Raw genomic sequence first — 26,425 nt, 5'->3', positions numbered from 1 at the left:
TAGCCTCAGCAATCAGAGAAAAAAAAAGAAATAAAAGGAACCCAAATTGGAAAAGAAGTAAAACTGTCACTGTTTGCAGATGACATGATAATTACTATACATAGAAAATCCTAAAGATACTGTCAGAAAACTACTAGAGCTCATCAATGCATTCAGTAAGGTTGCAGGATACAAAATTAATGCACAGAAATCTCTTGCATTCCTATATACTAACAATGAAAGATCAGAAAGAGAAATTAAGGAAACAATCCCATTCACCATTGCAACGAAAAGAATAAAATACCTATGAATAAACCTACCTAAGGAGGCAAAAGACCTGTACTCTGAAAACTATAAGATGCTGATGAAAGAAACTGAAGATGACACAAACAGGTGGAAAGATATACCATGTTCTTGGATTGGAAGAACCAACACTGTCAAAATGACTATACTACCCAGGGCAATCTACAGATTCAGTGCAATCCCTATCAAATTATCTATGGCATTTTTCACAGAACTAGAACAAAAAATTTTTTTAATTTGTATGGAAACACAAAAGACCCCAAATAGCCACAACAATCCTGAGAAAGAAAAACAGAGATGGAGGAATCAGGCACTTTGACTTCAGACTATACTACAAAGCTACAGTAATCAAAACAGTATGGTCCTGGCACAAAAACAGACACATAGATCAATGGAACAGGATAGAAAGCCCCAAAATAAACCCACGCACCTATGGTCAATTAATCTACAACAAAGGAGGAAAGGACATACAATGTAGAAAAGACAGTCTCTTCAATAAGTGGTGCTGGGAGGGCCTCCCTGGTGGCGCAGTGGTTGAGAGTCCGCCTGCCAATGCAGGGGATACGGGTTCGTGCCCCGGTCTGGGAGGATCCCATATGCCGCGGAGCGGCTGGGCCCGTGAGCCATGGCCGCTGAGCCTGTGCGTCCGGAGCCTGTGCTCCACAACGGGAGAGGCCACAACAGTGAGAGGCCCGCGTACAGCAAAAAAAAAAAATAAGTGGTGCTGGGAAAACTGGACAGATACACACATTAATAAAAGAATGAAACTATTTTTGTGTATGGTGTTAACCATACACAAAAATAAACTCAAAATGGATTAAAGACCTAAATGTAAGACTGGATACTATAAAACTCTTAGAGGAAAACATAGGCAGAACACTCTTTGACATAAATCACAGCAATATCTTTTTGGATCCACCTCCCAGAGTAATGAAAATAAAAACAAAAACAAACAAATGGGACCTAATTAAACTTAAAAGCTTTTGCACGGCAAAGGAAACCATAAACAAAATGAAAAGACAGCCCACAGAATGGGAGAAAATATTTGCAAACGAAGTGACAACCAAGGGATTAATCTCCAAATATACAAACAGCTCATGCAGCCTTATATAAAAAAAAACAAACAACCCAATCAAAAAATGGGCAGAACAGCTAAATAGACATTTCTTCAAAGAAGATATACAGATGGCCAAAACGCACATGAAAAGATGTTCAGAGAAATAAAAATCAAAACTACAATGAGGTATCACCTCACACCAGTCAGAATGGCCATCATCAAAAAGTCTAGGAGATAGGGGAAGATGGCGGAAGAATAAGACACAGAGATCACCTTCCTCCCCACAGATACACCAGAAATTCATCTACACGTGGAACAACTCCTACAGAACACCTACTGAATGCTGGCAGAAGACCTCAGACACCCCAAAAGGCAAGAAACTCCCCATGTACCTGGGTGGGGCAAAAGAAAAAAGAATAAACAGAGACAAAAGGATAGGGATGGGACCTGCACCAGTGAGAGGGAGCTGTGAAGGAGGAAAGGTTTCCACACACTAGGAAGCCCCTTCGCGGGCAGAGACTGTGGGTGGCGGAGGGGGAAGCTTCGGAGTAGCGGAGGAGAGCACAGCAACAGGGGAGCGGAGGGCAAAGCGGAGAGATTCCTGCACAGAGGATGGGTGCCGACCGGCACTCACCAGCCCCAGAGGCTTGTCTGCTCAGCCGCCGGGGCGGGCGGGGCTGGGAGCTGAGCCTCGGGTTTCGAGTTTCGGTTGGAGCGCAGGGAGAGGACTGGGGTTGGCGGCGTGAACACAGCCTGAAGGGGTTAGTGCACCACGGCTGGCCGGGAGGGAGTCTGGGAAAAAGTCTGGACCTGCCGACGCAAGAGACTTTTTCTTGCCTCTTTGTTTCCTGGTGCGCAAGAAGAGGGGATTAAGAGCGCTGCTTAAAGGAGCTCCAGAGACGGGCGCGAGCCGTGGCTAAAAGCGTGGACCCCAGAGACGGGCGTGGGACGCTGGGGCTGCTGCTGCCGCTGCCAAGAGTCCTGTGTGCGAGCACAGGTCACTGTCCACGCCCCCTTTCCAGGGAGCCTGTGCAGCCCGCCATTGCCGGGGTCCCAGGATCCAGGGACGGCTTCCCCGGGAGAGCACACGGCGTGCCTCGGGCTGGTGCAACAGCATGCTGGCCTCTGCCGCCGCAGGCTCCCCCCAGCCTGAGTGAGCCAGAGTCCCCAAAACAGCTGCTCCTTTAACCCCGTCCTGTCTGAGCGAAGAACAGATGCCCTCTGGTGACCTACAGGCAGAGGCGGGGCCAAAGCCAAAGCTGAGACCCGGGAGCTGTGAGAATAAGGAAGAGAAAGGGAAATCTCTCCCAGCATTTGCAGAAGCAGCAGATTAAAGCTCCACAATCAACTTGATGTACCCTGCATCTGTGGAATACATGAATAGACAACGAATCATCCCAAATTGAGGAGGTGGACTTTGAAAACAAGATTTATGATTTTTTCCCCTTTTCCTCTTTTTACAACAAATTATCCCAAATGGAGGAGGTGGACTTTGAGAGCAAGATTTATGACTTTTTCCCCTTTTCCTCTTTTTGTGAATGTGTATGTGTATGCTTCTGTGTGAGAGTTTGTCTGTATAGCTTTGCTTCCACCATTTGTCCCAGGGTTCTATCCGTTCTTTTTTTTTTAGTTTAAAAAATTTTTTTTTAATAATAATTTTTTTATTTTAATAACGCTATTATATTTTATACTTTATTCTATTTTACTTTATCTTCTCTTTTTCCTACCTTCCCTCTTTCCTCCCTCCCTCCCTTCTTTCTTTCTTTCTTACTTTCTTTCTTTCTACTTCTACTAATTCTTTCTTTCTACTTTTTCTCCCTTTTATTCTGAGCCGGGTGGATGAAAGGCTCTTGGTGCTGCAGCCAGGAGTCAGTGCTGTGCCTCTGAGGCAGGAGAGCCAACTTCAAGACACTGGTCCACAAGAGACCTCCCAGCTCCACATAATATCAAACGGTGACAATCTCCCAGAGATCTCCATCTCAACACCAGCACCCAGCTTCACTCAGCGACCAGCAAGCTACAGTGCTGGACACCTTAGGCCAAGCAACTAGCAAGACAGGAACACAACCCCACCCGTTAGCAGAGAGGCTGCCTAAAAACATAATAAGGCCACAGACACCCCAAAACACACCACCAGACGTGGACTGCCCACCAGAAAGACAAGATCCAGCCTCATCCACCAGAACATAGGCACTAGTCCCCTCCACCAGGAAGCCTACACAACCCACTGAACCAACTTTAGCCACTGGGGACAGACACCAAAAACAACGGGAACTATGAACCTGCAGCCAACAAAAAGGAGACCCCAAACACAGTAAGATAAGCAAAATGAGAAGAGAGAAAAACACACAGCAGGTGAAGGAGCAAGATAAAAACCCACCAGACCTAACAAATGAAGAGGAAATAGGCAGTCTACCTGAAAAAGAATTCAGAATAACGATAGTAAAGATGATCCAAAATCTTGGAAACAGAATAGACAAAATGCAAGAAACAGTTAACAAGGACCTAGAAGAACTAAAGACGAATCAAGCAATGATTAGAAACACAATAAATGAAATTAAAAATACTCTAGATGGGATCAATAGCAGAATAACTGAGGCAGAAGAACGGATAAGTGAGGTGGAAGATAAAATAGTGGAAATAACTACTGCAGGGCAGAATAAAGGAAGAAGAATGAAAAGAACTGAGGACAGTCTCAGAGACCTCTGGGGCAACATTAAATGCACCAACATTCGAATTATAGGGGTTCCAGAAGAAGAAGAGAAAAAGAAAGGGACTGAGAAAATATTTGAAGAGATTATAGTTGAAAACTTCCCTAATATGGGAAAGGAAATAGTTAATTAAGTCCAGGAGGCACAGAGAGTCCCATACAGAATAAATCCAAGGAGAAATACGCCAAGATGCATATTAATCAAACTGTCAAAAATTAAACACAAAGAAAACATATTAAAAGCAGCAAGGGAAAAACAACAAATAACACACAAGGGAATCCCCATCAGGTTAACAGCTGATCTCTCAGCAGAAACTCTACAAGCCAGAAGGGAGTGGCAGGACATATTTAAAGTGATGAAAGAGAAAAACCTGCAACCAAGATTACTCTACCCAGCAAGGATCTCATTCAGATTTGATGGAGAAATTAAAACCTTTACAGACAAGCAAAAGCTGAGAGACTTCAGCACCACCAAACCAGCTTTACAACAAATGCTAAAGGAACTTCTCTAGGCAAGAAACACAACAGAAGGAAGACCTACAATAACGAACCCAAAACAATTAAGAAAATGGGAATAGGAACACACATATCGATAATTACCTTAAATGTAAATGGACTAAATGCTCCCACCAAAAGACACAGATCGGCTGAATGGATACAAAAACAAGACCCATATATATGCTGTCTAAAAGAGACCCACTTCAGACCTAGAGATACATACAGATTGAAAGTAAGGGGATGGAAAAAGATATTCCATGCAAATGGAAATCAAAAGAAAGCTGAAGTAGCAATTCTTGTATCAGACAAAATAGACTTTAAAATAAAGACTATTAGAAGAGACAAAGAAGGACACTACATAATGATCAAGGGTTCAATCCAAGAAGAAGATATAACAATTGTAAATATTTATGCACCCAACATAGGAGCACCTCAATACATAAGGCAAATACTAACAGCCATAAAAGGGGAAATCAACAGTAACACACTCATAGTAGGGGATTTCAACACCCTACTTTCACCAATGGACAGATCATCCAAAATGAAAATAAATAAGGAAACACAAGCTTTAAATGATACATTAAACAAGATGGACTTAATTGATATTTATAGGACATTCCATCCAAAAACAACAGAATACACATTTTTCTCAAGTGCTCATGGAACATTCTCCAGGATAGATCATATCTTGGGTCACAAATCAAGCCTTGGTAAATTTAAGAAAATCGAAATTGTATCAAGTATCTTTTCTGACCACAATGCTATGAGACTAGATATCAATTACAGGAAAAGATCTGTAAAAAATACAAACACATGGAGGCTAAACAATACACTACTTAATAACGAAGTGATCACTGAAGAAATCAAAGAGGAAATTAAAAAATACCTAGAAACAAATAACAATGGAGACACAACGACCCAAAACCTATGGGATGCAGCAAAAGCAATTCTAAGGAGGAAGTTTATAGCAATACAATCCCACCTTAAGAAACAGGAAATATCTCGAGTAAACAACCTGACCCTGCACCTAAAGCAATTAGAGAAAGAACGAAAAACCCCCAAAGTTAGCAGAAAGAAAGAAATCATAAAGATCAGATCAGAAATAAATGAAAAAGAAATGAAGGAAACGATAGCAAAGATCAATAAAACTAAAAGCTGGTTCTTTGAGAAGATAAACAAAATTGATAAACCATTAGCCAGACTCATTAAGAAAAAAAGAGAGAAGACTCAAATCAATAGAATTAGAATGAAAAAGGAGAAGTAACAACTGACACTGCAGAAATACAAAAGATCATGAGAGATTACTACAAGCAACTCTATGCCAATAAAGTGGACAACCTGGAAGAAATGGACAAATTCTTAGAAATGCACAACCTGCCAAGACTGAATCAGGAAGAAATAGAAAATATGAATAGACCAATCACAAGCACTGAAATTGAAACTGTGATTAAAAATCTTCCAACAAACAAAAGCCCAGGACCAGATGGCTTCACAGGCGAATTCTATCAAACATTTAGAGAAGAGCTAACACCTATCCTTCTCAAACTCTTCCAAAATATAGCAGAGGGAGGAACACTCCCAAACTCATTCTACGAGGCCACCATCACCTTGATACCAAAACCAGGCAAGGATGTCACAAAGAAAGAAAACTACAGGCCAATATCACTGATGAACATAGATGCAAAAATCCTCAACAAAATACTAGCAAACAGAATCCAACAGCACATTAAAACGATCATACACCATGATCAAGTGGGGTTTATTCCAGGAATGCAAGGATTCTTCAATATATGCAAATCAATCAACGTGATACACCATATTAACAAATTGAAGGAGAAAAACCATATGATCATCTCAATAGATGCAGAGAAAGCTTTCGACAAAATTCAACACCCATTTATGATAAAAACCCTGCAGAAAGTAGGCATAGAGGGAACTTTCCTCAACATAATAAAGGCCATATATGACAAACCCACAGCCAGCATCGTCCTCAATGGTGAAAAACTGAAACCATTTCCACTAAGATCAGGAACAAGACAAGGCTGCCCACTCTCACCACTCATATTCAACTTAGTTTTGGAAGTTTTAGCCACAGCAATCAGAGAAGAAAAGGAAATAAAAGGAATCCAAATGGGAAAAGAAGAAGTAAAGCTGTCACTGTTTGCAGATGACATGATACTATACATAGAGAATCCTAAAGATGCTACCGAAAAACTACTAGAGCTAATTAATCAATGAATTTGGTAAAGTAGCAGGATACAAAATTAATGTACAGAAATCTCTGGCATTCCTGTACACTAATGATGAAAAATCTGAAAGTGAAATCAAGAAAACACTCCCATTTACCCTTGCAACAAAAAGAATAAAATATCTAGGAATAAACCTACCTAAGGAGACAAAGGACCTGTATGCAGAAAATTATAAGACACTGATGAAAGAAATTAAAGATGATACAAATAGATGGAGAGATATACCGTGTTCCTGGATTGGAAGAATCAATATTGTGAAAATGACTCTACTACCCAAAGCAATCTACAGATTCAATGCAATCCCTATCAAATTACCACTGGCATTTTTCACAGAACTAGTACAAAAAATTTCAAAATTTGTTTGGAAAAACAAAAGACCCCAAATAGCCAAAGCAATCTTGAGAAGGACAAACGGAGCTGGAGGAATCAGGCTCCCTGACTTCAGACTATACTACAAAGCTACAGTAATCAAGACAGTGTGGTACTGGCACAAAAACAGAAAGATAGATCAATGGAACAGGATAGAAAGCCCAGAGATAAACCCACGCACATATGGTCACCTTATCTTTGATAAAGGAGGCAGGAATGTACAGTGGAGAAAGGACAGTCTCTTCAATAAGTGGTGCTGGGAAAACTGGACAGGGACATGTAAAAGTATGAGATTAGATCACTCCCTAACACCATACACAAAAATAAGCTCAAAATGGATTAAAGACCTAAATGTAAGGCCAGAAACTATCAAACTCTTAGAGGAAAACATAGGCAGAACACTCTATGACATAAAGCACAGCAAGATCCTTTTGGACCCACCTCCTAGAGAAATGGAAATAAAAACAAAAATAAACACATGGGACCTAATGAAACTTCAAAGCTTTTGCACAGCAAAGGAAACCATAAACAAGACGAAAAGACAACCCTCAGAATGGGAGAAAATATTTGCAAATGAAGCAACTGACAAAGGATTAATCTCCAAAATTTATAAGCAGCTCATGCAGCTCAATAGCAAAAAAACAAACATCCCAATCCAAAAATGGGCAGAAGACCTAAATAGACATTTCTCCAAAGAAGATATACAGACTGCCAACAAACACATGAAAGAATGCTCAACATCATTAATCATTAGAGAAATGCAAATCAAAACAATGAGATATCATCTCACACCAGTCAGAATGGCCATCATCAAAAAATCTAGAAACAATAAATGCTGGAGAGGGTGTGGAGAAAAGAGAACACTTTTGCACTGCTGGTGGGAATGTGAATTGGTACAGCCACTATGGAGAACAGTATGGAGGTTCCTTAAAAAACTACAAATAGAACTACCATATGACCCAGCAATCCCACTACTAGGCATATACCCTGAGAAAACCATAATTCAAAAAGAAACATGTACCAAAATGTTCATTGCAGCTCTATTCACAATAGCCCGGAGATGGAAACAACCTAAGTGTCCATCATCGGATGAATGGATAAAGAAGATGTGGCACATATATACAATGGAATTTTACTCATCCATAAAAAGAAATGAAATTTTGTAATGAGGTGGATAGACCTAGAGTCTGTCATACAGAGTGAAGTAAGTCAGAAAGAGAGAGACAAATACCGTATGCTAACACATATACATGGAATTTAAGAAAAAAAAAAAAAGTCATGAAGATCCTAGGGGTAAAACAGGAATAAAGACACAGACCTACTTGAGAATGGACTTGAGGATATGGGGAGGGGGAAGGGTAAACTGTGACAAAGCGAGAGAGAGGCATGGACATATATACACTACCAAACGTAAGGTAGATAGCTAGTGGGAAGCAGCCGCATAGCACAGGGAGATCAGCTCGGTGCTTTGTGACCACCTGGAGGGGTGGGATAGGGAGGGTGGGAGGGAGGGAGACGCAAGAGGGAAGGGATGTGGGAACAGATGTATATGTATAACTGATTCACTTTGTTATAAAGCAGAAACTAATAAAATCCTTTAAAAAAAAAGTCTACAAACAATAAATGCTGGAGAGGGTGTGGAGAAAAGGGAACCCTCCTACACTGTTGGTGGGAATATAAATTGATACAACCATTATGGAGGACAGTATGGAGGTTCCTTAAAAAACTAAAAATAGACCTACCATATGATCCAGCAATCCCACTCCTAGGCATATATCTGGAGAAAAACATAATTTGAAAAGATACATGCACCACAATGTTCATTGCAGCACTATTTACAATAGCCAAGACATGGAAGCAACCTAAATGTCCATCGATAGAGGAATGGATAAAGACATGGTATATATATACAATGGAATATTACTCAGCCATAAAAAAGAATGAAATAATGCCACTTGCAGCAACATGGGTGGGCCTAGAGATTATCATACTAAGTGAAGTAAGTCAGACAAAGTCAAATATCATATGGTATCACTTATATGTGGAATCTAAAAAAATGATACAAATGAACTTATTTAGAAAACAGAAAGAGACTCACAGACTTTGAAAACAAATTTACAGTTACCAAAGGGAAAATGTAAGGGGAGGGATAAATTAGGAGTTTGGGATTAACATATACACCCTACTATATATAACATAGATAATCAACAAGGACCTACTATATAGCACAGGGAACTCTACTCAATAATCTGTAATAAGCTATATGGGAAAAGAATCTGAAAAAGAATAGATATATGTATATGCATAACTGAATCACTTTGCTGGACACCTGAAACTAACACAACACTGTAAATCACCTATACTCTAATATGAAATAAAAATTTTTTTAAAAGCCAAAAGGTGGCAATTGGGTATCGCAGCTTAAAGGAAATGAATGGTAGGAATCTACATCTTTTTTAAACAGTTCTGGGCTGTGGCCCAAATTTGTTGACTCCAATTAGAAATATCAGGACCTGATTCAGAGTTTGAGGTAAGGACTCCTTCACAGAAGGGAGCGTCGACATCACAACTTTCAGCAGGCTCCAAATCTCCCTCCAAGACTGGCTCTGCCCCAAGAGCCTACAGGGGGTTTTTTCTGACATCAATCATCCCTGGGCTGGTCCTTCGCAGTTCCCGCCGGGGCTTGGGCAAGGGCCCGAGGTTCCAGGGCAGACCCATCTCACCTACAGGCAGCATCCGCCCCACCAAGGGTTCAGCGGCCTCCCGCTGCCGTAGCTCCTCAGGGGAACCCTGCTCCTCGCTGCACAGGCTCGAGCGTTTCCACGTCAACGGTAATGGGGCACGGACCAAGTCCCGCATCTCCTCACGGGCGCGGGGCACACCCTCAGTGATGGGGAGCTGCCACAGAGGCTCAGGTGCCAGGTGGGGCTCGTCTTCACTTCCAGGGGCTTGTCTGTTCTCCGGGCACAGGGTCCTCTTCTCCCCACCTGTCACTGGGAATAACAACATCCTTGTCAGAAATGGAGTAGCAGCACCTTCCTGAAGTCCGAGCTTTCCAATGCCCCGGTGCAATAAGCAACATGTGAAATGACCCAAGAGCTGAAGTTAGAGTGGTTTCTAAGCTTTCTCCAAAACAAAGAAAACCTGACGTCAAGGCAAAGCATTGGCCAGCCTGGTGACAGCACATAACAATTACCCCTGCTCTGGCCGGCAGCATTCAAACTACTGAGCTTCTGTTTCAGTTCCTGGTTGATCCACATGTGGCGGCCCAGCTCCTTCTCCAGAGCTTGAATTCTGGTCTCATACTGCCTCTTGCTGTCTGCTAACCCTTCACCAAGGTGGTCTGGAGGGAAAAGGCAGAAACAGGTGGCAAGGAGCTATGGGCAGGCAGCAGTCACCACGTTCTTTGGGGGAGGCCTGGGCCTCACCTCGACTCTGCTGGAGGAGGAGCTGGATGTTCTGCTCGTGCTCCTTCTGCTGCAGGGTCAGCTGGCGGTCCATCTCCAGGTGCTGCCGCTCTAGAGCCACCTCCAGCCAATAGACCAGCCTCTGCTGCTCCTCCAGCTGCATCTCCAGCTCCGAGAAGGCAATCTGCTGCTGGTGCTGCTCCTCTCGGAGCGTCACCACCTGTCCCAAGGCCCAGCCAGGCTCAGCCCCAGTGCTGGCTCCCTTCACCCAGGGAATCCTCAACCAGGGGCAGCACGTATTTGGCCAACTAGCTGCCAATGCCATCAACCTTCTCCCACCGAGTTCCAGAAGGAGGAGTCAGGGGCTCGTGGGCCGGTGACCCACCTTGTCAAAGTACTTGCAGAGTAGAGCTCTGGTCTCCGAGGATGAGAGGTAGCTGAGCTTGGCCATGAGGTTCATCTCGCACTGGGACAGCAAGGAAGCCGAGGCCCGCAGCACCCGCTGGCGGCACGTGATGGCCTCGTTCTTGTACTCGATGGCAGCGTCCAGGGCCTCGATGGCCTCGTCCAGCTGAAACAGCGTCCGCTCCTCCTGCGGGGACATGGGACGTGTGGAGGTGGAGCACTGGCTTCCTGCTCCACGGAACGCCCGCTCCCTGAACAGGTCCCGGGCAGGCTTGCAACAGTCACACGCAGCCATGACTCAGCCCGTACGTGTCCCCTCGTCCTAGCGCAGGGTCAGCACATGGAGAGAGGGGCCCCTGGCCACTACGGCAGGAACAGGGACGTTTCCATCTCAGCCTCAGCCCTGGGGGGTACGGGAGGCTGGGGCTCACCAAGAGGCTGCCCTCTGGAGCACGTGGCCTCTGGCGTGACGTGCACTCGGGAGACCTTGAACTGAAGGGAAGGCATGCTGGGACCACAGAGGCACCCAGGATCTGCTGAGGTCCGCTGCTCTTAACATGGGCTTTCTCTGCTGTCAGGAGGGCAAACCTGTGTGGCTATGACGTGTGCTGACATGGTCCCAACTCTCATCCCACGTTAGGGAGTTGAGAGGTGTGAGCACGTGATACATACACGAGGCCAACGTGCCGCAGGACGCGGAACGAGTCCAGAGTCCAGCTGGGTGGGACCGAGGGCAGCCAGGCCCAGCCGTGTGTCCCAGACACGGGGGCTGGAGCCGGCGGTGGGGAGAGCCAGTTCTGTGCGCTCTTGCTGGGCTAACACCCGGGAGGAACGCGTGCGTGTCCGAAAGCAGCAAGGCCCGCACCCAGCGTGGAGCACGCGGCCAGGGCCAGCCCGCAGGGCGCACCTCAGGCGACAGCAGGCTGCCCTGCCTCAGCTTGCCATCAATCTCCAGCCGCTGCTTCAGCAGCGCATCCTTCTCCTGGCGCAGGGCGTCGATCTCCCCGCGGATCTGCTGCTGGCTCTGGGCACTGCCCTGCCGCAGCTGCCCGCTCTTCTCGGAGAGCTCCTTCTCCAGGTGCTCCAGCCGGCTGGACACACGCACAATGTCCTCATTGAGGGCCTGGGGGCGGCACAGCTAGCAATTAGGGAAGAAGCAGGCCCCATCCTCCCCAGGGCGACAGGGATGGCCCAGCCCCACCATGGGATGCTGAGGAGCAGTGCTGCTCCGCGGGAGGCCTGACTCTCAGCTCTGCATAAGCCGGGGAGTGGGGGCCTATGGGACCCAAGCCTCTGAAGAGGGGCCCCCAGAGACGGCCTGGAAGGAGGATACAGACAAGCTGAGGAAAGGGCAGTCCTGACAAGGAGGGGACGACCCGGGCAGAAACAGAGCAGGATGGTGGTGGTCTGTCACTGCGATGACGTGACTCCAGCTTGCGATGGGAATTATGGGGAATCAGTGGCCAAATCCCAAAGGCCCTTCTGGGGACCCAATGTGGGAGGAAGTAAGGGCTCTAGTGGCCGAGGGAAGTTCCAGATAATCCAGCTGAACCCTCTTGGACTCCATGAGGGCAGAAGTGAGTCTGGAACCCTATGGGAATCTAGCCTGAGCACCCGCTCCTGGAACAGGCTCTGGGATTTGTGTGTGACATACCCCTTCTCTGATCCTCATGGCCACACTGTGATTCCATCTGACAGAGGAGAAAGGTATGGCTCAGAGGCTTCCTGCTCAAGAGGAGGCAATGAGGCCTAGCGGAGCTGGGTGGGGCCAGGTTCGTCTGCCTTCAGTGCCAGTGAAGGCTCTTCCTCTCTGGCCACACCACCTCTCCATACCTGTGGTTCCCTGTTCTGCCTGCACAGTCCAGAGCAGGTGGTTAATGAGGTAAAATGAGTTGTGGGGTAGATACTTGGAGAGGTTCTTCTACCCACACAGCAGCACCTGCATCACAGACACCCTAAAGCCCTAGAATTCTTGAGAGATCCATAGGATATAGCCTGACCTGACTGGAACTTACCTGGCAGGGACATCACCTAGAAGAACCGCACCTGTCTAGAACTCACCTGGCAGTGTTATCAACTGGAGAGATCTCACTTGGAAGGACCTCACCTGATGGAATCTCACCTGGCAGGACCTCACCCGGCAGAAACTCAGCTGGCAGGCTCTCTCCTTGCTGGACCTCACCTGGCAGGACCTCACCTGGCTGGACCGCAGGCGCTTGCTCTCCAGCCCCGTCTTCTCCTGCATCAGGGCCTCCTTCTTGGCCAGGATGGCTTCCCGCTTGTGGAGCTCCTCCCCTAGCTCCTCCAGGGCCCGCCGCTGCTGTAGGACCTTCTCCATCTCCTGGTCCAGCCACTTCTTCTGCTCCTCAATCTTCTGAGGGACAGTGGAGGAGGCGGGGAGGGAACTCAGCTCTCACCTCTGGCTGCGTGGGTGGTGCGGGCGGCCACCCGGGTCAGGTGGGGAGAATGGTGTACCCACCAGCTGACCCCCCAGGGACTCTAGCAACTGGCCAGGCTGCCCAGCCAGGCTGTGGGTGCCCCTGGGGGTGCAGGCTCAGCCCAGGCCCCACCTGCTGCTGCTCCAGGCTGACAACAGAGCCGTTGCTTCCGCTGCGCCGCTTCCTCTGAAATGCCGCAATCTCTTCTGTCTTGATCTTCAGGATCTTTTGCTGCTGCTCGTGCTTCAGCTCCAGCTCCTGGGGATGTGCAGGGTGAGAAGCTCAGTGGGCAGGGCCGTGAGTGGTACCCGCATCCTCCCAGAGCCTGTGATCCCCCAAGCCCAAAGGAGTGCCTACCCTGCTCCCAAGACAGCCCTGTGCAACCCCCAGCCTCGCCACCCCCAAGTCTTGCTGGGGACCCGCAAACAGAAGCAAACACTTGCAAGACGCTAGTCCCCTTATATAATTCATCCTACTGAATTCTCACCCTAGCCCTGAGTTTCCCATAACTCTCCTCATTTTCAAGTAAAAAAACAAATTCAGGGAAGCCAAGTGAGCTGCTTTATAAGGTCACGTGGCTGTAAGTGCTCCCCTGGCTGTGTGCCCCGCCTGGCCTCCTGGCTGGGATACAGGCACCCCACCGCCCAAGCGCCCGACCTTGACACGGTGCTGCCGCTTGTTCATCTCTGTCTCCAGGCGCCGCTTCTGCTCTGTCTCCTCACGAAGCCGCCTCTGCAGCTGCCCTTGCTGCTGCCGCATGAGCTGCACATTCCTCTCCAGCTCCTGCAGCCGCTTCTCGCTCTGGGCCGACAGCGACACCAGCCGCTCTGTCGCCTGCTTCTTCTCCTTCAGCACCTGGGACCAACACAGCCTCTGCTGGGCCACGTGTGGGGGCTGCCGAGAGCCTGGCATGGTGCCGGGCACTCAACAAGGGCAGGCAGGACAGAACAGCGCATAGAGGGAAAACAGGCAGATGGATGACGGACTAATAAAAATATCAAAATTATAAGAATGTCAAGATACTACAATGCTTATCATGTACCAAGTGTTTCATCAAGTGCTCTCAGTACACTAAATGATCCTAACAATCTGATGAAAAGGTTTTAAAGGTTTCCTACTTAACAGATTAGGAAACTGAGGCACAGAGAGGTTAGGAAACTTGACCAAAGACACATAGCTAGTAAATGGCAGAGCTGGGATTCAAACCCAAGGAGTCAAGGCTCCAGAACCTGTGCTCTTAATCACTCTACTGTATGGTCTCTTGGACACCTGAACTGAGAAAAGAAGGAATGAATAATGGATGGACAGCTGCAAAGAAGAATGGATGGCAGGGTGGGTGGACAGACAGATGATGGGATCATATAAAGGTAAAACACAGAATGGACAGATAATGCAAGGGTCGATCATGGGGAACAGAAAGACAAATGAATAGACACATAAATGGATAGTTAGTCATACCAACTGAAAAAAGGACAATCGGATGGATGGATTAGATAGACACATGGACTGATGGGTGGACGGACAGAGGAATTATGGTTTGGAGAGGTGGGTAAATGGAGAACTGGAAGGGTAGACAGATGGAGGGAGGCGGGGGGAGCTGCAGGAGTGGTTTCTCCCGATGCCCACCCCTCACCCTCACTGGTCTCCTAGATAGTCTTCGGGCAGGCCCCACCTCCCTGCCTCTGCTGTGTTTAAAGCTGAGCTGACTCCCAGCACCGCCAGCCTCACCCAGAAAGACCAGGAGGGCGTTAGTGCCACCAGCCGGGGCTGGGGCACGAGGGCCTGAGCACCCACAGGTTCCACAGTGAGCTTGGGCTCCAGGGCTCACGTCTTGATCCCAGGACCCCAGCCTGGGAGGCTGCAACCACCCCCCCGTCCAGGGTCCGGACAGGTCAGTACCTGCACTTGGCTCTGAGCAGCAGCAACCCTCTTGCGGAACTCCTGGAGCTGCGAACACTCGCTGGCATCCTGGGGCTCCTTGCCCTCAAGCTCCCGCAGCTGCCTCTGGCCTTCACTCAGCTCAGCCCGCACCCGCTCTGCCTCCTGCTCCAGCTCCCGGATGCGCTGGCTGTGCTGGCGGTTCAGGGCCTGGGCCGCCTTCCCTGGAAGGAAAGGCAAGGGTCGTGTCAGCACAGCCCCTCTGCCTGAAGATCATCGTAGTTCGTTCCCCTGGGAGCTTTTCCAGACCTCTGTCAGCCCTGGACACCTACATGGATTTTGCCATAACTCTGTACCCCGTGATTTACTTAATATTTTTATTTAAATTGACACATTTTAAAAAATTTTTAAAAATAGCCTTATCCATAGCAGTCACCCAGGGAAAATATGGGTTTACTTGTTTTATTTTTAACTAACACATGCTAAAGTAAATATGTAACTTGAGCCTGCATGCAACTAAGCCTCTAGAACTAACTTCCATTTGTAGGAAATATGGAGGACAGAGGGACAAGCTAAATGACACCACAGGAAGCTAATAGACAAACACAGAACATCTGGGGTTTGGAACATTCTATAGGATGACTGTGAAAAGGTGAGAGAAGGGAGATTTCAGAGAACTAACGTGCACATATAATGTGTGGACAAGCCCGGAGCTGCACACAGACACTGCTGAAGAGCTGCTTCTGCTCTGGGCATTGAGAGGGCATTAGTTCTGTTAGACGTGCTAATGGCATTTTGGTTAAAATGTTGAAAAACAGGCATACTAAAAGGTGTAGGGATGAAATGACATTCTGTCCTGGATTTGCTTCAAAATATTTCAGCAAAGAAAAAAGGGAGAGATGAAACAAAACCGAGCAAAGCTTGGAAATGCTAAATCTGGTGATAGGGACTCTCATATGTCTGTTTGAAATTGGTCCTGGTGCATTTTGGAATAAATAAAATTATAACTATTAAAATTAAAAAGCTCAACTAGTCACCACCGAAAATCATCCCCTGCTTGTTCACCGGTATCACCAGTAGTAGACGTAGATGATTTGGGGACGCTGTTTGCTCCCGAGGACCGGGAGATTCTGTGCCCAGTGCGGTGCCTGACACACAGCAATTGATTAATAATATTGGGTTGGCCAAAATATTCGTTTGAAAACCCGAACGAACTTTACGGCCAACCCAATAATCAGAACGAATGCTTCCTGAAAGCCAGCCTAAGCACTTCATTTGAATTAGCTCATTTCAACAACCTATAAAGCAGGTTCAGTTACTATCTCCATTTCAGAGAGGAGAAAACTGAAGCACAGAGGCATTATCCTACCTGCTCAAGGTCACATATCTGGAAGAAACTGAGCTGGTTTACCAAACCTATGCCACCTGGACCCCGCTCCTAACCACCCTCAGGTGGGAGGCCAGCCCAAAAGCCCTCCCCCTCACCTGTGCGGACCAGCTCGCCTATGAGCTCCTCCTTCATGCGGATGTTGATGGCCAGCTCACGGATCTTCTGCTGGGCTTGGGCCAGCCGCCACTCAGAGGCCATGGCAGTGGGGGCCTGGCGGGGCCGAACCAGGGCCTGGCTCCCACCAACCACTGTAATAGGCTGACGGTCAGGGCTGCTGTCCCAGCTAACAGTGGGGGGGAGGTGGGAGGGGAGGGGGAGGGGAGGGGGAGGGGAGGGGCATGCCCTGGCCAGGGGCAGCCAGGGGTTGTGTGTGGACTGTCCGGGGTGGCCAGTCCAGGACCATGAAGGGGAAAAGCGGTCAGGACCCTCTCTGTGCCCTACCCAGCTCACCTCTGGGCCCCGGGATGGTTGCACCCAGCTCCTCCAGGCGAAGCTCTGGGCCCTTCCTGTTGAGTGGACTCCCTGGGTGGGCCCCCATCCTCTGGCTCCCCTTACTGATCCTATTCCTGGAGGGCAGAAGTGGGAGCCTGTACCCCTCCCCAGCCCAGCTACCTCCTGAGCCCAGGAGGGGAAGAGAGGCCACCAGGGTCACTGTGACCCCAGTATGTCAGTCTAGCAGAATTCTGAGGCCAGCAGCTGAGCTTAGAGGGTGCAGGGCAGCTGGGGGAACCGAGGGCCACCTTGGAGGCTGAGAACCAGGAGGTCTGGGCCCATCCCCTCAGCACACTCACCCCAGCGAGAACTCTTGATTCAGAGCCCACAGTCCCTGCCTGCTCTCCCCCAAGGGCCGGCCAGGGCGACGCAGGTGAGGGCACCCTGAGACCCCAGTGGGATCCTCCTCCTGCCCAACCGGGGCCCTGAGCTGGTCCTTGTCAGGTGGGCCGTGGGTCCCACTCACCTGCGTGGGTGCAGGATCCGTCGGGGTGGCTCCTCCTCCCCCCGCTCCTCCTCTTCCTCTGATGCAGCTGAAGAGCCACTTCCCAGCCTCTCTCCCTCTGCCAGCAACTTGGCTCCAGCCTCCCCGCCATTTGTCACCTGCTAGGGGAATGCCAGGTTTCAGGATAGGAAGCTTCTAGGGCATTCTCCATCAGCCATCTCCCACCACCAAGCCTTTGCTCCCACCTACACCCCACGTTGCATGCTCCTCACATCTCTACCTCTTCCAGCCCTACCTTACCTTCAGGATCTAGCTCAAATGACACCTCTGGGAAGCCTTTCCAGTCTCAAGTCGGAGCAGGAGCTTCCTCCCTCTTCCCTCGCTCCTTCCTCTTCTCCCCCTCTTCTCTTTCCCCTCTCCACCCCTGCTCCGGCTCCCATAGCAAACCTGGCACTCCTCGGGGGACAACCGGTCCTTTCTATCTCATATACAGGTCATCTGCACCAAGTTTTATCTCACCAACAATGCCCTGCTAGAGTAGGGGGGCTGCATAACAGGCTTCTGCCAAACCCACGTCCTCCCTCTCCTCAGTCCCTCAGGTCTTTAGAGCTGAGATGACCCAGAGCTCCCAGGCAGATGCAAGAGCAGCCTTTGTCCAAAAGGCCCCAAGTGACAGAACTAGAAACAAGAGACCAGGCTTGAGGAGCAGATTAGAGCTCAGGGGAGAGTGAACTTGCAAAGAAACGCATCCAAAGATGGATAGGGTGTGGCCTCGGAGGTGATGAGCTCCCCACCCCTGGAGGTATGTGAGCTTTCCATTCCACACTGGAAGCCAGAACCCCCTCTATAACCTCCTCACTCTGAGCAATCTCCAGGTACTCCAGGGATGCTCAACGGCACCAGATCCTTCTGAGAAGCCCTACCCTAATTTTGGCCATTCCTCTAGGAACACCAGAAAGGGGCATCTCATAGCCGGTCCCATGAAAGCATGGGGTGAGGGACACATTCCCCAGCATCACCTTCCCCTTCCAGAGCCTGCCCAGGTCAACAGGCCCAGCAGACACCCAGCCTCGCCACCTCCTCACCTCTCCCCAGTTCTCAGGGCCAACTTCATCTCCAGGAAGGCAGGCAGGGGGCACCATGCCCAGCACACGGGTGTGGGCACCCCCCAGGGGGGCCGTGTGAGGCCGGGGCAGAAAGGACTCAGGAGGCAAGCCCTGCAAGAGCCCTGGGGCCCCCCAGCCAGGCCGCACCAGCTCCAGCCGCAGCCGCAGCTCTGCCATCTCCTCCTGCTGCTCACGAAGACGGTCGCTCTGCAAGACACGGGCCAGGTGCTGAGGGGGCAACGCGGATGTGCGAAAGGTGAGGTGCAGGGATGCTGAGAGGCAGAAGTGCAGGAAACTGAAGAGCACGTCTGAGGCCACCCTGCCCTTTCTGTGCTAAAATGGAGGAGGGCCAAATACCTCTGACCACCTCTTGGTGTCCCTCCCGCGCGCGCACACACACTGCATTAGTTTGGGTTCAAACTCACCCACCCTGCCACATCCTATCACTCCCTCCATATCCATGCCATTCACTGCCACCAGAGGGCGCCAGGAACAATGCTGACCCAGTTACCCTGGGACAAAAGGAAAAGCCCAGCTCTGGAGTCTCATCCTGCTACCCCTCCAGTCCCACGTCCTATCCACCCTCATGACCATCCTGCACACCCACCCACGCCAATGTGTTCCTCACCTCCACACTTTTGCTCATACTGCGCACCCCCTATCTCTACCCATCCTGCCAGAAACCCCCCCCACCCACCCAGCTAACTTCTTCTCATCCTGACAGGCTCAGCTCAGTTTCACCTCCCAGCAGAGGTGCCCCCCACCACCACTGTGGAAGGGGGTGCCCCACCTGCAGTTTGTACTGCTCCATGGCGTCCTCCAGCGCAGCCAGAAAGTCTCGGTTCTCCTCCTCCAGCCGGGCCACCTGGCTCTGCAGGGCCAGCAGCTGCAGTGCCCCCTCATCTTCCTATGGGGCCGGGAGAGAAGCTTCAGGGGCAGGAAATGTCAAGACAAGCCTGCCTGTCCCTGAGACACCTCAGCCGTCTCCCTCCCCTGCCAGAGGTTCCCCTAGCCGGGCTTGCTACTCTGCTCCAAGCCCCGCCTGCAACAGGGGCTTGAGACCCCACCTGGCCTGCAGTCCCCTCCCCAAGCCATTGGGCCAGCTCTTGTAATTATTAATCATATTTTCATTAACAGTAACATCCCTATTATTAGGAACAACTAGCCTTCACCTGCACTTGTGACACCTTCAGTCCTTACATCACCAGGAGGTAAATACTAATGCGATCCCTATTTTACAGAGAGAGACCCTGAGGATTGGAAAGTCATCAAGGTCACCAGCAGAAGTGCCTCTGAATGCCAAATGTGCTCTGCTAATGAGCAAGGGACAGGGACACAGCTAGCTGTATGAAGACTTTCTTCCTTCCCCATCCCCTCCCCACCCCTAGGCCACACCTGACCCTTGGCCACCTTCCCTCCGCCGGGTCCCTGCATGGCCTGCTCCTCGGCGGAGGCGCTCTCGATGCCGCTGTCGGGCCCGGAGGCGGAGCTTAGGGCGCTGCGCTCGCCCTCGACGGCGCACAGCCAGTCGCGCACCTTGCGGGCGGCAGCTCCAGGCAGCCCAGGCTCGGCCTGTAGCTCGCGCAGGAGGCTGTAAGCGGCGTCGGTGCGGGCCCGGTAGCGAGCGCACTCGGCACCCAGGCGGGCGGCGGCCTCGGCGGTGGGGCCCGGGGCGCGCCGGCCCCGGTGGATGATGCGCGTCTCCGAGCGGTGTCTAGGCGGCCCCCGCGGGCCAGCGGCTGCCTCCTCGGACGCCCGCTCGGCCTCGGGCCGCCAGTTGACAGTGGCGCGGTTGCGGATGTTCTGGGCGCGGCTAGCGTAGTTGAGGGTGTTGAGAGTCTCGTCGAAGTCCGAGGAGGAAGGGCTGACGCAGGCGATCATCACTGTCTTGGCATTCCCGCCCAGGGAGTCTTTCAGGATCCTGAGGGCGAGACGCGTTAGGGGCCCCAACGTCCCAGGGCCAGAGGTCCAGACCTCAAACCGGGTCCGATCCTCGGCGTGCTTCCCCATGGGCCGGATACCTCGAACCGCCTGAGGGGGACCCATCTCCTAGTCGCCTCCCCCCAACCCCAGAGGCCAGACAGTAGCTAGAACAGACTAGCGCGGCTCTTGGGGCCCCTTCTCCGTGGGCCTGCGGCCATCGGCGGCTCACCGGGTGATCTTGGAGTCCCGGTAGGGGATGTGGCTGCCGCGGCGCTGCGGGTCACCCAGGGCGCTGATGACATTGCCCAGCGCCAAGAGGCTGCTGTTGATCTGGATGCTCTCCTTGAGCCGCTCGCCTGTGCTGCCTGTCTTGAGCACCCTCTCTGAGCCCGCCAAGTCCACGAAGTGGAACTTGGAGATGAGCAGCTGGCCTGCGGCAGGTCGGGGGAGGCGGCTGGGGGCGCGCCCCCGCTGCTCCAGGGTCACGGTGAACACAGTGTGTGAGCGGCTGGAGAGGCGGTTGAGGTGTGTGGCCCCCGTGTGCCGCGCTGCATTGCCCATCTCCAGGAGGCTCAGCACCTCATCCAGGCCCTCCACGTCCACCTCCTTCACTCCACACAGCACTGCGGGCACAGAAGGCCATGAGCCCAGGGCAGGGGCAGCCTGAGACTGACAGCCAGGAGAGCAGGCAGAGCACGGCTGGTCCTCTACAGCTCTTCCTGACTCAGGGGTCCCTTCCCCATGCCCAGGGGGTCCTGCCCATACTGGCTGGGGCTTGAGGGGGCTCCAGCTTCCCCACGCTCACCTCAATGCCTCTCACTCTGGGCACACCAATGTATACTGAGCTCAGTAGAGATGGGAAGCGAAAGCAAAACTTTCCAGAGCTTGATTTCCCAGTTAGGAGATACCCCCACCAGACAGGTAAGCCACCCTAAGCAGGTAAAGCCTCCCCAAGCCAGGTACGCTGCTCCCAGTCAGTGGAGGGCCCAGGAGTTCCTCACCAACATTCCCACGATCGTCTTCCCGAAGCTGGATGTCACGGCTGGCGGTGCCCACCTCCAGCAGGTCTCGGAACTCCTCCTTGTACACTTCCAGGTAGGACACGTGCACCAGACAGTCAAGCAGGTCATTCTCATCAATCAGCTTAAAGGCCTCAGCCATGGCCCGTGGGATGATGCCCTGCTCGTCCTCGTGAAGGGAAGCTGAGGAGACACCGCAGGGCCTCCTGCCACCATGCTTTCAGCTGGACATGGCGCCCATAAGGCCCAGAGGCCCCTAGCAGCAGCTGGAGGATGGGGCTCCAGTGTGGAGAAGGCAGCAGCAGAGGCCAGGATGGGCTGGGCAGCCTGAGCCAGGCCATGCCCCAGGGTGGTGAGGCAGAATTTCAGAGTTGGAAGCAACCTCTCAAGGTTCAACCAATCCCTTTCATGATATAAGCATCCCCTCCACTACATCCCTGCCAGGCGGTCAGATACCCTTTGCTTGATTACTCCTGGAGACTCATTAACATAGTCTATGCTCAGTTATCTAAAGGACTTCCTAAATTTATCCCAAGGAAGTAATAAGAGGATATTCAGAACATATTCTTCCTCATAACTCAATAAAAATGTAAACATCCTAAGTGTCCATCCTAACATCCAAACAGGGGAGCTGGTTAAATAAGTTACCTTATACTCACAATGGCATGCCAGGCAGCCATTAAAATTTTTGATTGAGGGCTTCCCTGGTGGCACAGTGGTTGAGAGTCCGCCTGCCAATGCAGGGGACACGGGTTCGTGCCCCAGTCCGGGAGGATCCCACATGCCACGGGGCGGCTGGGTCCGTGAGCCATGGCCACTGAGCCTGCGTGTCTGGAGCCTGTGCTCCGCAACGGGAGAGGCCACAACAGTGAGAGGCCCGCGTACAGCAAAAAAAAAAAAAAAAAAAAAAAAAAAAAAAATTTTGATTGAAGAATATTTAATGATACAGAGAAATGCTCATGATATACTGTTAAGAAAATAAAACAGGATACAAAAGAATGGGTACACTATAATACCATTTTTTAACATATACTAATTTTCACCCAGAAAGACTGAAATGCTAACAGGGTGAGTGATTTCTGAAAGGCAATTATCAAGTAAGTTTTATTTTGTGTATGTGTTTTCTGTATTTTCCTAATTTTCCACAACAAACATGTACACTTTTAAAACCTATAGGATAAAGCAGTTCATGCTCCTTAAAAGGGGGCAGTTCCTTCAGTTGGCCCAAAGCATCTCTCCCAAAACTGCTCCAGAGCCTCATGGAACCAGCCTGCTTCCCTGCTATGCAGCAGCCAAAGCATATCTCTTCCAGGACAGTTCCCCTTCCAACCACTCTGAATAGAACATGGATTCCTGACCCCCAGCAGCCATCCTAACAACCTCCAGAGACAAGCCAACTTCCCGTGCCCTTCCTCCCCGTGAGGTCCCCAGAGCCAGACAGCATGGTCCCATCTCTATGGAGTTGAGAAGGTCACTCACCTCCGAGGACTCTTCCTGCCTGCCCATCCCAGCCCACTGACACAGCTGGTCCCACTCCGGGCTGCAGATCTATTTAGGAAACCTGCCCCTCCCCCCTCCCCCAGCATCCTCATCTTCAACAGGGAATGGCAGCAACAGGTCAGGGGCAGAAATTCAGGAGACACTGAGGACCCTCAACAAGGGCAGGGGGCCTCAAGCAGGGTCACTCACCCACACTGGCCTCCCCCATGGTGTACGTCTTCCCGGAGCCTGTCTGACCGTAGGCAAAGACGGTGGCATTGAAGCCCTCAAAAAAAGCCTCGAGGAGGGGTTGCACGCAGGCCTGGTACACAGCCTCCTGCCCGGCATCCTCGTCCAGCACTACGTGGAAGCCAAAGTGGCGGTCCCGGCCCAAAGTGACTTGGCCGTGCCCCGGCTCCACCCTCAGGCAGCTCTGGTGCCCGTGTAGCAGCTCCTTGGGCAGCAATGGGCGGACTCGAAGGGCCACCCTCACTGGGGCCTCCTCAGCCCCTGGCAGCCTCTGGGCCTCCAGCCCCATGTTGAGGGAAGGCTGTTCCGTGCCCTGCGAAGAAAGGAACAGGCCCCTGCCATCAGCACCTGGACTCACCTTGCAGGTGACCTGGAGCCAGATCCTGCAGCTCCTGACCTTGCAGGGATTAAAAGGGAGGGTGGTCAAAACTCAGAACATCCTCCGTGCCCCAACCTAATGCCCAGATGCTGCAAGGGCCACGATAAAATCCTACACAGTAACATTTCATGGCTCCCATCACTGGCAAAATAAGGCCCTAACTCCTCCACCTGACATCCAAGAGTTTCTTGGATGCATCCTTCCCCTGGGACCCTATCTCCTAGAAGGAAGACACACAGACACACACACAGCAGCACCACACCAGGGATCTCTTTTCCCTGACACCCACTGGGTTTCCCATAGTCTCTGCCTTTGTCATCTCACATCCCCTGCTCCACCTTCTTAAAGAGTCAGCACAGGACAGGAATAAAGATGCAGACGTAGAGAATGGACTTGAGGACACAGGGAGGCGGAAGGAGAAGCTGGGACGAAGTGAGAGAGTGGCATGAACATACATACACTACCAAATGTAAAATAGCTAGTGAGAAGCAGACGCATAGCACAGGGAGATCAGCTCAGTGCTTTGTGACCACCTAGAGGGGTGGGATAGGGAGGGTGGGAGGGAGGGAGACGCAAGAGGGAGGAGATATGGGGATATATGTACACATATAGCTGATTCACTTTGTTATACAGCAAAAACTAACACACCATTGTAAAGCAATTATACTCCAATAAAGATGTTAAAAAAAAAAAAAAAAAAAAAGAGCAGGGCTTGCCTGGTGGCGCAGTGGTTGAGAGTCCGCCTGCCGATGCAGGGGACACGGGTTCGTGCCCCGGTCCGGGAAGATCCCACATGCTGCGGAGCAGCTGGGCCCGTGAGCCATGGCCGCTGAGCCTGCGCGTCCGGAGTCTGTGCTCCGCAACGGGAGAGGCCACAACAGTGAGAGGCCCGCGTACCGCAAACAAACAAACAAACAAACAAAAAAAGCAGATCCTTTGAGACCAAGCCCCCACCATTAAGTACTGCCAATCCCATCTTCTAAATATCAAGTACACCTGCTTCTTTCCATCCTATTACCAAAGCCCTGATCCTGCCCACCGACATCTCAATGTAATGACATTTACCAGCCTCCTCACTGGCCTCAGCCTACCTGCACCTTCCTATGTAGCAACCGGGGCATTTTTCAGAAATGCAAATGTGCTCACATCACTCTCCTATTTAAACTCCCCTCAAAAGAGACTCCCTAATGCTCTTGAGATTCAAAACCTTAACAGGAAAAAAAAAACTTTTACTGGGTTCTGCCTACCTTGACTACTTACCCCCTATACCCCACCTTTCCTCACCTTTCTCCGCCTGCAGCACACTCAGTGTTGCCCAGGACTCCTCACCCCTCCAGGCTTAGGCTGGTCCCACCTTCAGGGAGCCTGGGAGGGGCCTCTGCTCTGTGCCCCCACCACTACGCACACGCACACGCACACACACATATAATGCCCTGTGGTTCTCCCATCAGCCACTGACCACTCCCTTCCCTTGCAAAAGACAGATTACCCGTTGTTCCCCCGCCCCCACGTCCCAATCTGGGGGCTGGGAGGCAGGGACCCTCCTTTCCCCTTCGTGCTGCATCTTCAGCACCCAGCACAAGGTCCGACGCTTAGTAGCTGCCCAATAGTGATGAATAATCTTCATCCAAGGAACCTTCCCCATCTCCTTCCTCCCTTCTCTTTTCGCAATCCTCACCACTCCCTACCCCCACCCCCAGGTCACAGCACTTTTTCACTACTTAACGTCTCTCAGCAGCTGTAACGGTTTGTTCGTTCATTCAATCATCAGCCCCTGCTGGGTGCCCGGCCCTAGGGCCACAGCGGTAACTGCCACGCGATACTGTGGGCGCCTTCGCGCACCCCTCACCCAAAGCTTTTCCAGCCCCGTGCGGTCCCGGCTTCTCTGCACCCCGGCTCGGGGCACAGTGCTCCGCGCACCGAAGGCGCCCGGACAACACCGGGGCTGTCGGGCGCCCGGGGTAGGGGAACCGGAGTCGGAAGCGCCAGGCACGGGATAGGAGCTCGCGGAAAGTTCGGAGAAGTGATTACAAATGCGAATCCAACTCTCGCAGCGTGGGCGCTAGCTCCTCCTGACCAGGCCCGGAAGGCCGGCCTCAGGCCCCCGACGTAGGAAAGGGGAGACTCCCACCCGCCCAGACACGGACCTCCAGGAGACTGATAAGCAAGGATGGGGGAGGTCCCCGTGCTCGGTCAGGGCTCCCCAGGCGTGCCGACACCGTGCCACCCGGTCCAGGCCTGCTCAGGGAGGGGGCAAGCGCGCGCCTCCTCCCTCCCACCCCGGTCCTCGACCTCCACCCCTCCCCGGCCCACACCCACCTGCTCGGGTGTGAGCGTAGTCTCCCCCGCGGGACAGTCAAGCTCTGAGCCCCAGCGCGGCGCGCGCGGATGCCGTCACCGGGACCCCCGCCCACCAAAACATCCCGCCCCTCACCCGCAACTCCGCCCACCTGGGCGCTCGGGGGGCGGCGGCGCGGGCTGCGCGGCGCCGCGGAGTCTGTCGGCAGACGGGGCGGGGCGGGGACCGGAGGGGCGGGAGATTGGGCGTGGCCTGGGCTGAAGTGCGGGGCCCCTCGCCCCTGGGCCCCCAGCACCGTGTGGGGCCACCTCAGCACCGCCAGGAGTCGCGAGCACTACTCGCCGAATTCTG

At 51.4% G+C, this 26,425-nt stretch overlaps 1 protein-coding gene across 9 annotated transcripts in view; it reads right to left on the bottom strand.

Moving 5' to 3' along the window:
- Positions 1 to 26,183, bottom strand: part of KIF7 (kinesin family member 7) — a 32,869-nt gene extending 6,686 nt beyond the window's left edge. For 2 of the 9 annotated variants that reach the window (XM_082618338.1, XM_082618337.1), the window contains exons 1-19: positions 26,095 to 26,183; positions 23,358 to 23,709; positions 21,651 to 21,851; positions 20,879 to 21,272; positions 20,122 to 20,647; positions 19,517 to 19,633; positions 18,706 to 18,933; positions 17,642 to 17,781; positions 17,134 to 17,249; positions 16,779 to 16,931; positions 15,315 to 15,517; positions 14,073 to 14,270; positions 13,548 to 13,673; positions 13,175 to 13,351; positions 11,885 to 12,100; positions 10,958 to 11,164; positions 10,594 to 10,792; positions 10,362 to 10,508; positions 9,889 to 10,158 (exon numbers count right to left, since the gene is read on the bottom strand). In XM_082618338.1, the coding sequence (XP_082474464.1) occupies positions 9,889 to 10,158; positions 10,362 to 10,508; positions 10,594 to 10,792; positions 10,958 to 11,164; positions 11,885 to 12,100; positions 13,175 to 13,351; positions 13,548 to 13,673; positions 14,073 to 14,270; positions 15,315 to 15,517; positions 16,779 to 16,931; positions 17,134 to 17,249; positions 17,642 to 17,781; positions 18,706 to 18,933; positions 19,517 to 19,633; positions 20,122 to 20,647; positions 20,879 to 21,272; positions 21,651 to 21,851; positions 23,358 to 23,685 (3,946 nt within the window). In that variant the 5' untranslated portion in view covers positions 23,686 to 23,709; positions 26,095 to 26,183. Of the gene's footprint in view, positions 1 to 9,227; positions 10,159 to 10,361; positions 10,509 to 10,593; positions 10,793 to 10,957; positions 11,165 to 11,884; positions 12,101 to 13,174; positions 13,352 to 13,547; positions 13,674 to 14,072; positions 14,271 to 15,314; positions 15,518 to 16,778; positions 16,932 to 17,133; positions 17,250 to 17,641; positions 17,782 to 18,705; positions 18,934 to 19,516; positions 19,634 to 20,121; positions 20,648 to 20,878; positions 21,273 to 21,650; positions 21,852 to 23,357; positions 23,710 to 26,094 lie in introns of those variants that run through there. The other 7 variants (XM_082618336.1, XM_082618331.1, XM_082618332.1 and 4 more) reach the window with 7 other exon arrangements.
- Positions 26,184 to 26,425: the final 242 nt, after the last annotated feature.

The sequence above is a fragment of the Mesoplodon mirus genome (assembly GCF_964341445.2).
Source record: "Mesoplodon mirus genome assembly, chromosome: 4".
In the NCBI taxonomy this organism is placed as follows: Eukaryota; Metazoa; Chordata; class Mammalia; order Artiodactyla; family Ziphiidae; genus Mesoplodon; species Mesoplodon mirus.
Note: the sequence above shows the minus strand (reverse complement) of the source record. Positions and strands in the feature narration are given on the sequence as shown.